The following is a 17,913-nucleotide window of genomic DNA, read 5'->3' on the forward strand; positions in this document are numbered from 1 at the left end:
CCACCACTGAGGTATATATAACCCATCCAAACTAGTCCTATCAGAAATAAGAAAATGATCAATGAAATAACTAGGTAGCCCATTGTTCTGGCAACGATGAGTCCGTAGCAGATTACCTAAACTGTATTTTATATGGATAATATTAATTTAGGTAGGCTACTCTATTTTCGCCACGCCAAACAGGAGTACATTTAAACAAGCGTATTCTGGTCTCTAATCTGTATATGTGAGCCCATCTTTGCGTGCCATTTCTGTTGACTGGTCAATAGTCAAGATGCGCAACTTTTTCGTTCTGAAGCATACTGTGGTTGTTACGTGCCTCCTAAGAGGAGGGAGGGGCAGGAGAGCAAGGAAGTCCCAGTAGCACAATCATTTATTAGAAGTCCCAACTCAACAAACAACAGGTGGGGGAACACGCCCAAACGAAGTCGCCACACACACAGGGAAATAAATACAACACACGGAGGAGAAATCTCTACTCCTAATTACAGTCCAAAACGGTACAACGACCGTGAGACAAAACCCTGTGGTGCAAACACGCATCCCTAACATAGAAAACAGCTAAATAATCCCGCACAAAGAATAGCAGGCAGCGGAGGTTAATAAACCCACCGATTAACTAATAGGACACAGGTGTAAGGAAAACACAGACAGGCACAAACGAAAAGGAAAAATGGATTGGTGGAAGCTAGTAGGCCTGCGACGAAGACCACCGAGCACCGCCCGAACAGGGAGAGGAGCCACCTTCGTGGAAGTCGTGACAGTGGTTCTTCCTTTAAAAGTTTTGAGTTTAGCTACGACCATTTGTGGTAGATGGTGGCAGATTGTGGTAAATTGCGTCATTCTGGCAACAATGGCTGACACTTAAATAAAGTGCCATAGAATTCTGCGGCACCCCACAAGTTGTGCTGCAGTGCGCTGCATCTTTTGAAGGAAGAACCACTGTAGATTAGATGTTTTAGAAACAAGAATTTGGTACAATGCTGTCACCTATGTTAGTTACCAGATCGAATAAGCGAAGGTATTTATATCAATGGTAGGCTATATGTAGCCCAGTAGTGAGTTTAGCATGTAAATCATAAAACAGACCTGGACCACACATCCACTCCACTGAATAGCAGGCTAGTGATTGCTTTGCAACGCTTGCAGTTAGCCACTGAGTCCTTCCAAACCACTCATGGTTGAATTTACGATTTCCAACTTGTTGTGTAAAGTTTATGTCCAATGGCCGATGAGCAACGATATACGCTTTGTCTATAATTTCTCTTTATATGACAAGGATTGAAAAGGATTTGCAAGTAGATTGTCAACATGATTCATGATTATGACTGCTCATCTAGTTGCTAGATTTTGAAAGTATGATGTTGACATGATCAGTCCAATCAAAGCTATGCTATATATAACGTGATTTGGCGTCATTTTATCTGTGGCCAATGACCTTGAGCCTTCTTGGATGGGCACTTCTATTGTAACTCTATGGCAGCACCCAAGGGGCTTGATTTTTCGAGCTCTCCCCATAGATTTTGCGGTGACGTAGTGTCCTCAATGACAGAACACTGAGCCAATCACTGCGCAACTAGAGAACATTACCAACCCCTACGCTTTGTATATTCCGTTGGCTGCCCCACCACTACAGAAAGCACAGAGCTAGGCTGAAACAGCTGCGTTTTGGAGCTGCCTTGCATGTTGCAATGTTTGTATGCAGGTTTATTAACTCAATGTTTGTTTTTTTACATTGTTTGCAAACTGATATGACATTTTTGAGGGGGCCAAATTAACATGCAAAACAGGCAACCCCCTGTTTTTTTTTAGCTAAACAGGTGGGGCTCAAAACAGGTGGGGCTGTTTCAAGTCTTCAGTCTCAAGTCAAGTCTAGTTTTGAGGCTCTAAGTCACAGTCAAGTCTCAAGTTATTTTATTTTCTATCAAGTCGAGTCGCATGTCATCAAATTTGTGACTGAAGTCAGACGCCAGTACAAGTCTTGTGACTCGAGTCCAAATCTCTGGATCTGAATACTGAGCAGCTTTAAACACAGGTTTAGACGTGAGATATCTGTAATTCGACCATGTTAACTACACGTTTACATAGCTGGCCTCGAGACTAACTTACCAATCACATTTCTTTTGCTGACATGGGCTAATTGAGTGACTGCTGATGCACAACCACATTTCGAAAATGTCACCTTGTGTATTCTATTATTCTAACTCTCAACAGTAAGTTGAGACCCCGACTTGAGTTACTAAAAAATAAATAATACATTTAAAAAAATGTGGGGTGAAATTGGTCTGCGGGCCTACAAAAGGGGAGTGGGCCACCAGATTCCCATCCCTGCCATTAGAGAACCCTTTTTTTCTTGAGGTAGAACCTTGTTGGGTTCCATGTAGAACCCTCTGTGGAAAGGGTTGTACATGGAACATAAAAGGGTTCTACCTGGAACCAAAAATGGTTCTTCAAAATGTACTCCTATGGGGACAGTCTAAGAACCCTTTTTAGGTTCTACTGTAGATAGCACCTTTTTTTCAAAGAGTGTACTAACTGAACAGGAAATCCAACAGAAATAGATAGATCACTAATTCTAGCGCTGTCTCTGAGGTTATAGGATCCCTGGTAGAGATATTGATTTGTCATCACAGGTTTAGACTATGTAATATCGTTCAAAAAATGAGATTTCTGATAAGGCAACAAGGTTGTCCTGAGCTAAAGGAATGTACAATATTACCTCACCATCACCACTACTACTAGCACTACAGCTACCAGCAGCACCTTCCATCTGGAACAAATACAACAAATACTAAATAGAGATACAATGGGGCAGAGAAATCAAATCTAACCAGGCCCCAAGCATTTACCTGGAATGTGCATATAATGGTCCCGGGCATTTGTCATTGCGAATCGTTCTGGAGTTTTGTCTTACTGTTAATGAAATGGTCAACTTGGCCCTGTGCATTACGTTCCAGCTTTCTGCATCAATCTTTACAATTGCTTTCATTGTCTTATTGCTGGAATCAATTTCTTCCCTGTGATTGCCAAGAAGAGCATTTAAAAGCAGTTGCTCCAAGGACTGTTTCCGACGTCTGCTTTTTCTCCACTTTGTTGTCGATCCACCACAGCAGCCATGGCTAAGAGGTGATAGCGGTTTCTTGAAGGAGACAGGAAATACTAGCATTAATTAATCTAATACCTAGTGAACTAGGATCATCTTTTGATTTATAAGGTAGATTTTATTTGTAGTATTATACAGCTCTTGATTGGAATCTAGTCAAGTCAAATCACATTTTATTTGTCACATGTGCCGAATACAACCTTACCGTGAAATTCTTACTTACAAGCCCTTAACCAACAATGCAGTTTTAAGAAAATAGAGTTAAGAAAATATTTTATGGCTTGGGGGTAGAAACTGTACTATGAAATGTGTGTGTTTTCTAGACCTCGCTTTAATATGACTTTGTACATTGATATACCTGACTTGCTGCTAAGACATGTCCATTTCTGGCATTTATTGAATGGGTACATCATGTTGTTGTGTTCTATATATAATGTTCAGTGGATAGGTAGACAGACAGTCAGGCAAACAGAAGACAGACAGGCAGAGACAGACAGACCGACAGAAAGGTAGGCAGAAACAGACAGACACAGACAGACAGAAATTCAGCTATGATTCAGGTAGGGTTGTGTTCCAGAACCTTCCCAGACTTTTAGAACAAGCACGGTGTAGCTAGTTGTATCTCTCTCCATGCATTGGCACTGATGTTATGCTGCAATCTGCCTACCACTGTGTCTCAGGGAGAGAAAAATGTTAACATAACACAGACCCTGATATTAAGGCTTGATTATGTGCCTTTTGACTTATTTTCCTCTACAATTCTCATTGAAAACCTCCACTCCTGTCATCCAACATCACCCAAAAAACATTAATTTCAGCTCCCCAAACTCAAAGTAAGGCACGTTGTCAAGCAGCCAGATCTGATACCAGCTTTTCTCCGATTTAGAATTAAGATCAGATTTTACTCAATTATTTCCTAATTAGTTTCCATGTTAATTAAAATGGTAGCTAATGTTAATTACCTATATTAATGGATTCTCGATGTAACACCTGCCTGAAGCACTTGGCTCCGCTTTGGAAATATCTTCATCTGAGCTGTTTGCCGGATGCCACTGTGCCGCCTCTCCTCTCTATGTTGATCTCAGGGGGGCTGGCAGGGAGGTGTGCTGATTCTGAGCCTGTGAAGGATTTCAGATTTCTGTTGTTTTCAAAGATAGGATCAAATATGTATGTGTATGAGAGTTAGGAACAAACACACATTTTAGTGCTGTCTAATACACTATATGAATGCGTTGTTAATGGTTGTCTTTCAATCTGTAGTTAAAGTTTTTACATACATTCTTTGTTTTCATTGTCTCCTAGTAATATTGCATTTAAGATATGCCCAAAAGAAACCCCCTCTTCTTGACTGTGTGATGACTTCCTTATATGCATCTCAATGTATTCGCTCATCATTTAGGTCTTCACACATGCTTGATGACTTGAGTTGCGATAGTTCATGTTCTAGACGGTGAGTAGTCTGACTGTGTATTAGATAGACGGTGAGTAGTCTGACTGTGTATTAGATAGACGGTGAGTAGTCTGACTGTGTATTAGATAGACGGTGAGTAGTCTGACTGTGTATTAGATAGACGGTGAGTAGTCTGACTGTGTATTAGATAGATGTGAGGAGTCTGACTGTGTATTAGATAGATGGTGAGTAGTCTGACTGTGTATTAGATATATGGTGAGTAGTCTGACTGTGTATTAGATAGATGGTGAGTAGTCTGACTGTGTATTAGATAGACAGTGAGTAAATAGTCTGACTGATTATTAGATAGACAGTGAGTAAGTAGTCTGACTGTGTATTAGATAGACAGTGAGTAGTCTGATTGTGTATTAGATAGACGGTGAGTAGTCTGACTGTGTATTAGATAGACGGTGAGTAGTCTGATTGTGTATTAGATAGACGGTGAGTAGTCTGACTGTGTATTAGATAGACGGTGAGTAGTCTGACTGTGTATTAGATAGACGGTGAGTAGACTGACTGTGTATTAAATAGACGGTGAGTAGTCTGACTGTGTATTAGATGGATGGTGAGTAGTCTGACTGTGTATTAGATAGATGGTGAGTAGTCTGACTGTGTATTAGATAGATGGTGAGTAAGTAGTCTGACTGTGTATTAAATAGACAGTGAGTAAGTAGTCTGACTGTGTATTAGATAAATGGTGAGTCGTCTGACTGGGTATTAGATAAATGGTGAGTAGTCTGACTGTGTATTAGATAGACGTGAGGAGTCTGACTGTGTATTAGATAGACGGTGAGTAGTCTGACTGTGTATTAGATAGATGGTGAGTAAGTAGTCTGACTGTGTATTAAATAGACAGTGAGTAAGTAGTCTGACTGTGTATTAGATAGACGTGAGGAGTCTGACTGTGTATTAGATAGACGGTGAGTAGTCTGACTGTGTATTAGATAGACGGTGAGTAGTCTGACTGTGTATTAGATAGACGGTGAGTAGTCAGACAATGTGTAGTCTGACTGTGTATTAGATAGACAGTGAGGAGTCTGACTGTGTTTTAGATAAACGGTGAGTAGTCTGACTGTGTATTAGATAGACAGTGAGTAGTGGGGACACTCCTCTTCACACTGATGTCTCTGTCTGTCTCTCTCTGCTGCTGTTTTGACTTCTTGGAAGCCAGGGATCAGTGATTTAATGTCACCTTTCAGCAACAACATTAAATAAGAAGCAGCAATTTAGCTCCTAGCAATTGCTAATTTCACGCACTGATAAATGTTGCAGGAGCTAAACCTTTGAAACTCCCCTAATATATTTCTTAAAGGTGCAGGAACATATGTACCGTAGGTAGAGTAACCCACAGAAATATTCCACCGAGACTTGAACGTCAAGGTCCAAGTCACTTGGTGGTGATGCTGTGGAAGTCAGCCAGCCCAACTCTGTGCCATGTAGACATTTCACCCCCTCATGTTGTTCAACAGGCTCATCATGATGATATGATGACAGTAGAGGCTTTCAATGCAGAGGCTTTCTGTTAAATCATTGTACTAAACGAGTACAGCTGTGCAACTGTCATTCCAAAGCAACATGGACAATCAATCATAGCAATCATAGAAATGAACTAGCTTCTATTTTAAATAGCAGTATATACTGTATATTCCAGAAACCGTAACAATAGCTACAGTATACTGCTACTATATTATAGCAGTGATAATATTATATACGTGATCATGAATAACAGGTGCACATGTCAGAACACACTGTTATAATAACAGTGTTTTTGGCAGTAAAATCTCATAATTTATGCAAGGAGACCACATTAAATCCAGACTTTATGGCCAGTGATTTGAAAGTAATAGTTTTCAAATGTTTTTCAATGTCTCTACAGAGAGCCACTCTCTTGAAAATAATCATTTACAGCCTGTTTCAAATGGAAACTTGTAAAGAAGAGAATGCCAAAGAAAATATTTAGTAGAAAACAATGTGGATACACTGCATAGAATTCCACAACACTCCTCTATTGATGATCAGGATTTCAAAATGGTGGCTTATTCCCATAGGGGTTGTTGGTTGTTTTGAAGGTGAAGCTTTACTGTTGTATTTTTAAATGTATAAGATACTTTAATGGAATCCTCAGCCGTTTACAACTCATGGGTTCCGACCCCACACAACCAACAGCTGAATTTATTTTCTGAGCATGCTTCCATTTTTCCATCCATCCGTCCGTTCCTTTCCAGTACAGACAAAGCACAGCACAGCACAGCACAGCACAACAGGACGACCCTGATGGGAGACATTTCTAACAAGCCAATGTATTTCCTGGGTGTTTTGAACACACATGGCAGGTGGGCAGGGTGGTTGGCGGTGACTTCCCACAGTTTCCAATCTCGCCACGATGCTTCTTGCATTCAGAGAGAACGATCAAATAAATAAACCAACACAGAGTTATGTCCCATTGCCTAAATATACAGTTTAAGAGGCATCCTCACACCTTCGGCTCTACTGTTCCCATACCAACTAGTGTTCACCAGAGGCACATACCCCTCCTTGTAAATGTTATATTGTTCCCCAGGTGGTTCAAATAAGACCAGTATCCTGTTTGCATTGCAGCTTCAAAGTTCCTATTTCTTTCTTTCATTTATTCTTTCTTTCTTTCTCTTTTAGTTTTTTTGGTATCTGATGAAAGACAAAAGGGAAAAGACGTTGTTACACAATTCTGTTTTTGAATATTTTGATTCAAATGAATTTGCTCATTCGAAACATCTGGTCCTCCAAACAGCCCATGGACATTATTTTGTCAGTCTGTGATTCTTCCTCAAGTCCATCACTGCCTTCAATATCACATCATTTATACTCATAGCTTCTCTTGTTCCTTATATTTGAAGATAGCATTTATTTTTGTTTTATTGGGCTTTGAGGACTTTACCATTTTTGTCTTATATTACCTTCTTTCTTTTGCAGAGATTACACAAAGAATGAATGAGAACTGAATTGGGCCTATATGCTTCAATATCTCATCATTTCTCAATAAGAATCAACCACCAAAGTGATTGTCACGTTTTGTGTTGGATTGATTTCAATGGAGATTCCTTCTGAATGTTTTGTGAATGTCGAATCAATCGGTTGTTCTGTTGTGTTGAATCTTCCTTTGATAGTTTTATTCATGCGCATTCTATGGGAAGGTCAACTCCATTCGATATTAAAGTTCAGAGAAACTTTCATAACTACGAACAAGGATGTATCCACAGAGGAACTCTGGAGCTCTGTCAGAGCGACCATTGGGTTCTTGGTCAACTCTCTGACCAAAGCCTTTCTCCCCAGATTTCTCAGTTTGGCTGGGCGGCCAGCTCTAGGAAGAGGCTTGGTGGTTCCAAACTTCTTCCATTTAAGAATGATGGAGGCCACCGTGTTCTTGGGGACCTTCAATGCTGCATAAATGTTTTGGTACCCTTCCCCAGATCTGTGCCTCGAACCAATCCTGTCTTGCAGCTGTACAGACAATTCCTTCGACCTCATGGCTTGGTTTTTGCTCTGACATGCACTGTCAACTGTGGGACCTTATATAGACAGGTGTGTGCCCTTCCAAATGATGTCCAATCAATTGGATTTACCACAGGTGGACTCCAATCAAGTTGTAGAAACATCAAGGCTGATCAATGGAAACAGGATACACCTGATCTCAAAATTCGAATCTCATAGAAAAGGGTCTGAATACTTATGTAATAAGGTATTTTTGTTTGGATTTTTTTTTAATACATTTGCAAAATGTTCTAAAACCCTGTTTTCGCTTTGTCATTATGGGGTATTGTGATGTCATTATGGGGTATTGTGTGTAGATTGAGATGTTTTCTTTATTTCATCCATTTTAGAATAAGGCTGTAACGTAACAAAATGTGGATAAGGGGAAGGGGTCTGAATACTTTCCGAATGCAATGTATATTATTACTAAGTAGTATAATATATTATTACTAACTGTAGGCTATAAAAAATGAAGAGTTGCACACTATTCAAAGGTTGCACCTCCATCACTTGGTCAAGTCATGCTATTGTTATGAACGTTCTCAAGCTGCCCTCTATCGGTGGCGCCATAGTGGTGCACTAAAGTGGTGATAAGCCCAGTCATTCTGGACGGAGTCTAACTACGGTTTAGTCTAAATTACACTATTGTGCCTGGAAATTTGATGACATTGATAAAGTAGTCAAATATTTAGTAGAAAACAACTTTGCCAGCAATTATCATGTTGTCAAATTGACTAGACAGATGTCAATGTTGTCATTAGCTTGCAAAGTTCTCTAAAATAGCTAGCAATGCTAACGTTAGCTAGATCAAATCCGGTGGCCTCCACTCAACCTTAGCTGGCTAGCTAATGTTATACTACATCTAAAGTCAATCTGGTGACATCAAAATGATGACAAAAGGTTTTCCTACTAATTATTTGCCTCCTTATGAATGTCATTATATTTCCAAGCCACTGTAATGCACTGTCATGTGTGCTCCCCCCTTGGGCCTCTAGGTCACTAGGCTGCTCGTTATGGTGCACACCTGTCACTATCGTTACGCGCACCTGCGCATCATCAGACTCACCTGGACTCCATCACCTCCCAGATTACCTTCCCTATATATGTCACTCCCTTTGGTTCCTTCCCCAGGCGTTATTGCTTCTGTTCCTGTGTCATGTCTGTGCGTTGTTCGTGTTTCTTATTTTATATCTATGTTGTGTTTATTTATTAAAAAACTCACTCCCTGAACTTGCTTCCCAACTCTCAACTTACATCGTTACAGCACTTTGGATGAAATCTTCATCAGTGCTTGTTGACGATGCATTTAGAAGGATGCTGTCCAAAATGAATGTTCAAAAGAATATTGTGACGAAACATGCAACCCATGAACATATAAATAAGCTGGCAGATATTTATTAGTTGGAACTTTGTGGTGGTTCTGAAGTACTGGGAGCTTGTACAGTGGCAAGAGAAAGTATGTGAACCCTTTGGAATTACCTGGACTTCTGTTTAAATTAGTCATAACATTTGATCTGTTCTTCATCTTAGTCAAAACAACAGACAAAAACAGTGTACTAATAACACAAAAAATATATAATTGTTCTTGTCTATATTGAATACATAATTTAAACATTGAAGGTTGGAAAAAGTATGTGAACCCATAGGCTACTGACTTCTCCAAAAGCTAATTGGAGTCAGGAGTCAGCTAACCTGGAGTCCAATCAATGAGACCAGATTGGAGGTGTTGGTTAGAGCTGTGCTGCCCTATAAAAAACACTCACAAAATTTGAGTTTGTTACTCACAAGAAGCATTGCCTGATGTGAACCATGCCTCGAACAAAAGAGATCTCAGAAGACCTAAGATGAAGAATTGTTGACTTGCATAAAGCTGGAAAGGGTTACAAAAGTATCTCTAAAAGCCTTGATGTTCATCATACCACGGTAAGACAAATTGTCTATAAATGGAGAAAGTTCAGCACTGTTGCTACTCTCCCTAAGAGCACAGTGCAGAATGCTCAATGAGGTTAAGAAGAATCCTAGAGTGTCAGCTAAAGACTTACAGAAATCTCTGGAACATGCTAACATCTCTGTTGATGAGTCTACGATACGTAAAACACTAAACAAGAATGGTGTTCATGGGAGGACACCACAGAAGAAGCCACTGCTGTCAAAAAAAACATTGCTGCACGTCTGAAGTTCGCAAAAGAGCACCTGGATATTCCACAGTGCTTCTGGCAAAATATTCTCTGGACAGACTAAACTAAAGTTGAGTTGTTTGGAAGGAACACACAACACTCTGTGTGGAGAAAAAAAGGCCCAGCACACCAACATCAAAACCTCATCCCAACTGTAAAGTATGGTGGAGGGAGCATCATGGTTTGTGGCTGCTTTGCTGCCTCAGGGCCTGGACATCTTGCGATCATCAACAGAAAAATTAATTCCCAAGTTTATCAGGACATTTTGAAAGAGCATGTTATGGCTATCTGTCTGCCATTTGAATCGCAACAGAAGTTGGGGGATGCAACAGGACAACAACCCAAAACACAGATTTAAATCAACAACAGAAGAAAATACGCCTTCTGGAGTGGCCCAGTCCTGACCTCAACCCGATTTTTCAAATGCTGTGGTATGACCTCGAGAACGGTTCACACCAGACATCCAAGGAATATTGCTGAACTGAAACAGTTTTGTAAAGACGAATGGTCCAAAATTCCTCCTGACCGTTGTGCAGAAAACGTTTGGTTGAGGTTATTGCTGCCAAAAAGGAGGGTTAAATCCAAGGTTTCACATACTTTTCCCACCCTGCACTGTGAATGTTTACACGTTGTGTTCAATAAATACATGAAAACGCATAATAGTTTGTGTGTTATTAGTTTAACCAGACTGTGGTTGTCTATTGTTGTGACTTAGATGAAGGTCAGATCAAATGTTATGACCAATTTATGCAGAAATCCAGGTAATTACTAAGGGTTCACACACTTCTTCTTGCCACTGTACATATATAGAGTGTAGAGTTTATTTTGATAGCCTACAGTTCACTCACCACTAGTCAGCACCTCTGCTAAAGTTTTTGAGTGTGTGCCAGCTCATGCTTTTCATTGCCTAACTAACATTCCTCTACTACTGTAGCCTTTTCCTGTTTATGTAAATATAACGTGCATAGATACATAGACGTCACTATTGAAATAGAACGGAACTATAAATCTGGCTAGTCTGAGAGGGACCAAACAAAAACCATAGAATTCCAAAACTTTTCAAGATCCTTCAAACTGTGAAGTCAACCAAGTCAAGGAGAGTCCTCCTACATGCCACAGATGAGACACTGTTCTGCAACTCGAGATGGCTGGTGCTAAATTGTGTTTGTTTGTAGTCTGCATTAGTCATTATTGTGTGTGTGTAAACAGCTCCAATCGGATTGGGTAAATAGGATCATGACACGCCTTCCGTGAGTGAATCAGAAATTAAGGCAAATTCCTCTGAGGTTGGGAAGGAGAAGGATAACTCACTGGCACAGTTGTGTCTGCTAATTTTCATGGAGCTCCTAGCTAGTTAGGTTCATTTCATTCTTCCCAAATGAACAGAGCGTTGAGGCCTGACTGCTGAGTTTCATATAACACACTCTCACACACTCAAACACACACGCTGTTGATTTACTTGTTTATTATCGAGTGTGCTTTTGATTGAGGAGCAGTTTGCATTCATGGAATTATTTGACCTTTTGTAGAGGTGTTGGCAAAATAGATGAAACGGTGTCAACGGCACGCAAACAAAAAGCAGTTTATACAGTGTTAATGAGGAAAAACGAAGCTTGCTGTGCGGGGGGTTGTTCATTGGCACAACATTGGGTTCATCTCTATATTTTGTATGCAATTACAGATCCACTGCAAGGCCTGCGTGGATCTCTGATTGTCTGATGCTCAGAAACCCTGACCTTAATAGAAGCACTTTGGTAATGTTGCTGTATTGTGGGATTTGATATTCCTACAGTACAACATGGCTGTGCATTTTGTCTAGTGGACAATCTTTTGGGCTCTTGATTATGTCTATCATTTTTAATGCATAGGACATCTTATTCAAGTAACCACCAATCACACCTCTTGTATTAGTGGCAGGCGTTTGTATAAAGCTAATAACCAATGTTGTGTTGAATTATACACTCATATCAACATAACATAATATCTGACAATGTAACAACCTTTGTTTACCAGAATAGCTTTAGTTTCCCAGTGCTGGGTCTTGTTCAGTAGGTCACACCGTAGCTAAATGTTTTCAAACATTCTACAGAAAACAAAAATGTCCAGGTGGTCTCTCTTTATTTTCAGCTAATTCTCAAAAAAAAAATTATCCTAATGAACATGACCCTAATGTGTCCTTTGATGTGTTATGTTATCAGGGGGAGTTTCTGCAGAGCCACTGGGAGGCTCAGAGGGATGTCCTGGACCAGCTGAGTCTGAAACTGAAGAGCCAGCAGTATTGCACTGGCACCATCAGGAGGACTGGGAGGGAGTACGCTCAGATGTCCAAATACAACAGGTAGGTCGCCACCATTGATCCTCAGGGCCACCGTACTTATGGGGACTCACTGGACTATGTTATACAGTTCCACAATCAGACGTCTTCAACTTCAAATCAAATAAAAATGTATTTGTCACGTGCGCCGAATACAACAGGTGTAGACAGTGAAATGCTGACTTACAGGCTCTAGCCAATAGTGCAAAAAAGGTATTAAGTGAACAATATGTAAGTAAATAAATAAAACAACAGTAAAAAGACAGTGAAAAATAACAGTAGCGAGGCTATATACAGTAGTGAGGCTATAAAAGTAGCGAGGCTACATACAGACACCGGTTAGTCAGGCTGATTGAGGTAGTATGTACATGTCGGTATGGTTAAAGTGACTACGCATACAGTATATGATGAACAGAGAGTAGCAGTATCGTAAAAGAGGTGTTGGGGATGGTGCGTGGCGGGACACAATGCAGATAGCCCGGTTAGCCAATTTGCGGGAGCACTGGTTGGTCGGCCCAATTGAGGTAGTATGTACATGAATGTATAGTTAAAGTGACTATGCATATATGATAAACAGAGAGTAGCATCAGCGTAAAAGAGGGGGGGCACACAATGCAAATAGTCCGGGTAGCCATTTGATTACCTGTTCAGGAGTCTTATGGCTTGGGGGTAAAGACTGTTGAGAAGCGTTTTTGTCCTAGACTTGGCACTCCGGTACCGCTTGCCATGCAGTAGTAGAGAGAACAGTCTATGACTGGGGTGGCTGGGGTCTTTGACCATTTTTAGGGCCTTCCTCTGACACCGCCTGGTGTAGAGGTCTTGGATGGCAGGCGGCTTAGCCCCAGTGATGTACTTGGCGGTACACTCTACCCTCTGTAGTGCCTTGATGTCGGAGGCCGAGCAGTTGCCGAACCAGGCAGTGATGCAACCATCACTTCAGTTGCTCTCGATGCAGCTGTATAACCTTTTGAGGATCTCAAAACTAAATCCTTTTCCTGAGGGGGAATAGGCTTTGTTGTGCCCTCTTCACGGCTGTCTTGGTGTGTTTGGACCATTCTAGTTTGTTGCTGATGTGGACACCAAGGAACTTGAAGCTCTCAACCTGCACCACTACAGCCCCGTCAATGAGAATGGGGGCGTGCCCGGTCCTCCTTTTCCAGTGGTCCACAATCATCTCCTTAGTCTTGGTTACGTTGAGGGACAGGTTGTTATTGGCACCACCCGGCCAGGTCTCTGCGCTCCTCCCTGTAGGCTGTCTCGTCGTTGTCGGTGATCAAGCCTACCACTGTTGTGTCGTCTGCAAACGTAATGATGGTGTTGGAGTCGTGCCTGGCCATGCAGTTGTGGGTGAATAGGGAGTACAGGAGGGGACTGAGCATGCACCCCTGTGGAGCTCCAGTGTTGAGGATCAGCGTGGCAGAAGTGTTGCTACCGACCCTCACCACCTGGGGGCGGCCCGTCAGGAAGTCCAGGATCCAGTTGCAGAGGGATGTGTTTATTCCCAGGATCCTTAGCTTACTGATGAGCTTTGAGGGTACTATGGTGTTGAATGCTGAGCTGTAATCAATGAATAGCATTCTCACATAAGTGTTCCTTTTGTCCAGGTGGGAAAGGGCAGTGTGGAGTGCAATAGAGATTGCATCATCTGTAGATCTGTTTGGGCGGTATGCAAATTGGAGTGGGTCTAGGGTTTCTGGGATAATGGTGTTGATGTGAGCCATTACCAACCTTTCAGCACTTCATGGCTACAGACATGAGTGCTACGGGTCTGTAGTCATTTAGGCAGGTTTACTTTGTGTTGTTGGGTACAGGGATTATGGTGGTCTGCTTGAAACATGTTACGAAGAGCGTGATCACACAGTCGTCCGGAACAGCTGATGCTCTCATGCATGCCTCAGTGTTGCTTGCCTCGAAGCGAGCATAGAAATTATTTAGCTCATCTGGTAGGCTCGTGTCACTGGGCAGCTCGCGGCTGTGCTTCCCTTTTTGTAGTCTGTAATAGTTTGCAAGCCCTGCAACATAAGACGAGCGTCGGAGTAGTATGATTCAATCTTAGCCTTGTATTGACGCCTTGCCTGTTTGATGGTTCGTCGCAGGGCACAGCAGGATTTCTTGTAAGCGTCCGGGTTAGTGTCCCGCACCTTGAAAGCGGCAGCTCTACCCTTTAGCTCAGTGCGAATGTTGTCTGTAATCCATGGCTTCTGGTTGGGGTATGTACGTACAGTCACTGTGGGGACGACATCCTCGAAGCACTTATTGATAAAGCCAGTGACTGATGTGGTGTATTCCTCAATGCCATCGGAAGAATCCCGGAACATGTCTGTAATAGCAAAACAGTCCTGTAGTTTAGCATCTGCTTCATCTGACCACTTTTAAAAGACCGAGTCACTGGTGCTTCCTGCTTTATTTTTGCTTGTAAGCAGGAATCAGGAGGATAGAGTTGTGGTCGGATTTACCAAATGGAGGGAGAGCTAATTTAGATTTTTTTCCCCTCTGGTTGCAGATTTAACATGTTGATAGAAATTTGTTAGAACTGATTTAAATTGCCCTGCATTAAAGTCTCCGGCCACTAGGAGCGCCGCCTCTGGGTGAGTGGTTTCCTGTTTGCTTATTTCCTTATACAGCTGACTGAGTGCGGTCTTAGTGACAGCATCTGTCTGTGGTGGTAAATAAACAGCCACAAAGTATAGCTGAAAACTCTAGGCAGCTAGTGTGGCCTGCAATTTATAGCAATATACTCTACTTCAGGCGAGCAAAAATCTAAAGACTTCCTTAGATTTCGTGCACGAGCTGTTGTTTACAAATATGCACAGACCGCCCCCTCGTGTGCTGTTCTATCTTGCCGGTGCAGCGTGTATCCCGCTAGCTGAATATCCATTTCGTCATTCAGCCACGATTCTGTGAAACATAGGATATTACAGTTTTTGATGTCCCGTTGGTAGGATATTCGGGTCCGTACCTTGTCTAATTTATTGTCCAATGATTGCACGTTGGTGAGTAGTATTGACGGTCTTAGGTAGCCGGCTGTACAAGCCAGCCCATTCTGGGAACATGATCCTTTATTTTGAAACGGGGTCTATTATTTGAAATGGAATCTTTTATTTTGACATCAAATGATTTACTGAAGTGAGAGAAATATACTGTACAGAAAATGGAAGCATCTCAATGATGACTGTTTATTCTAGCTTCTTGCAAAGAAGAAGAATAAGGCTTTCTTTTTCTACAAAAGAAGTTGGTCTGTCAATTTAAGCATTATGTTTATTCACAATGGAATGAGATCTCACACACACTTTTTTTCATTCGGGCCTTACGTTCTTAACGTTGTAATCTACTGTGTACAGCAGAAGCTCAGCACAACTCTTTGTCATGGTTCTCTCTGCTGTTTCATGCCTTACTTTGAGGGTCTCTCTCCCCCAGTGGTTATCACTAACACACAGAAGCTAGCTACTGTACTAAACAAGCTACTGTTCCACTCACTGGGAAAATACACACTTCAAAGACTAGGAATGGGAGAGTTCTGTTTGTTGTGCTGATGATAAGCAATATAAAAATGTGAGTGGGCATAATGGACACCAAGCACAGAGCTGTTGTTCGTACCTGTACACCAAAACTAATTCAAGTTGCACAGGATTTTTTAACAATAATGATTTTATACATCTTATTGGTAAAATCCTTACCTTTAAGCCTGAAGTGGACCCATGTTCATAAGTGAATGTTAGAGGATTATTTGACCCCAGATTCTTCAACACGGTACCCTCAGTGCTAGGTAGCAGAGGAGCCCGGTGGGCGGAGATAAAGGAGGACAGGCTCATTATGAAGGCTGGAATGGAAAGGTATCAAACACATTGTATCTGTAAAAGATACCGTTCTATTTATTCCATCCCAGCCATTACAATGAGCCTGTCCTCCGATATCTCCAGCCACCACTGGTAGGTAGGCTACATTTCTGTGTCTCCTGATTTTACAACAATTATATATGTAATTGGAAAAAGCCTTTCCTCTAACCCATGTTAGTAATTGAATTTTAAAGGATTATTCAACCACAGATTATTCAACAGTACCCTGAGTGGTATGTCGGTAGGCAGGTTCCATTTCTGTCTGTGTCTCCTGCTCCCCAGTCAGTCCTGCAGCAGACTTAACTGACTCCCCTCCCTTGGCTTTGAATCAAGCCTCATTTTAATCCTTTTAAGCCTCTCATTGTAATGATTTATTTTGTGGAAAACCATAATGAACCTTTGAATTTTAATGATGGCTGCCTGCTCAAGGATTCATTGTTTTGACTCTTTGGCCCTTACCTTTGCATGTCTTCGGGGAGGAGCTGTCGAAATCTATAGCTGAGGCTGCCTCTCCTCTTGCTGGCTGACTCGCCACCACCACTCGCCGCTGCGTTTTCCTGCCTGTCGCCTCAATACCTCTCAACCTTGAAGCTGATAAATACAGGACTGCTGCCATTCACTGAGACTGAGACTGAGAGAGGGACTCAAAAGGCTCCACCCAAGGAGAGGCAGAGGGGAGATTTCTCTAAGATGTGTGTCCGTAATGGCACCCTATTCCCTGTATAGTGCACTGCTTTTGGCCAAAGCCCCTGTCCTATTCCCTATAGCGCACCAGAGCACTACACTATATAGGCAATAGGGTGCCATTTCAGAGTTGCAGCCTAAGTCAGCCCTGCCTGTTTAAAGGCACCATACAGGGATAGATCTTAAATTCCCTCATTAGCAGCAGATGCAATTAACACCATCAATTAAAAGGGCCTTTCTATAAAAGTGTCACTTTAACTGAGATGCGAGAAGTGTCAATAAGGCGTCCAACCTTTCCTTCCAATTGCTCAGAGACACAGCGGCTCAAGTGATGGGCGGGGGTGTCACGTTAGGTACAGTATGTAGCACTGCTCTCCTATTGGGCAGCCAGCACCCCTGTGAGATTGATGTTAAGATTGATTTGAACAGAATAGAGGAGGGAAACACTAGTGTTCCTGTCAGGCCGGGGCTATAGTGTGCAGCACCCACCCAGCCATCCACTGAGCACAGAGGTAGCACCTACCTCTATGATTAACACGGTAACATTTAACGCATGTCTACTTTCCTTATGGTGAGGGAGAGGGAAGGAGTTAGAGTGAGCGGAAGAATGATCTTCGAAAATGAACGCTAAAAGGGTAGGTTTGGGGGGTTACAGTAAGTGCTTTGTACACGTCCAAGGCAACTGACAGAGAAATATTGTGACAGTTTAAAAGGCTATAAAGTAGCTCTGACAAATGGATCCTGCTGTGTGAGCCTTGATTTGATTCTCTAATGTGTTTGTTTGGTTAGATGCCCACAGATATCTTGTTCTACAAGAATTTAGTTTGGTATTGACGAGGGAA

At 41.8% G+C, this 17,913-nt stretch overlaps 1 protein-coding gene across 1 annotated transcript in view; it reads left to right on the top strand.

Moving 5' to 3' along the window:
- LOC115138826 (A-kinase anchor protein 6-like) overlaps positions 1–17,913 on the top strand; it is a 269,377-nt gene that overhangs the window by 119,569 nt on the left and 131,895 nt on the right. The window contains 1 exon segment of the mRNA XM_065025785.1: positions 12,436–12,575. Coding sequence (XP_064881857.1) covers positions 12,436–12,575 — 140 coding nt within the window.

The sequence above is a fragment of the Oncorhynchus nerka genome, linkage group LG12 (assembly GCF_034236695.1).
Source record: "Oncorhynchus nerka isolate Pitt River linkage group LG12, Oner_Uvic_2.0, whole genome shotgun sequence".
Lineage (NCBI taxonomy): Eukaryota > Metazoa > Chordata > Actinopteri > Salmoniformes > Salmonidae > Oncorhynchus > Oncorhynchus nerka.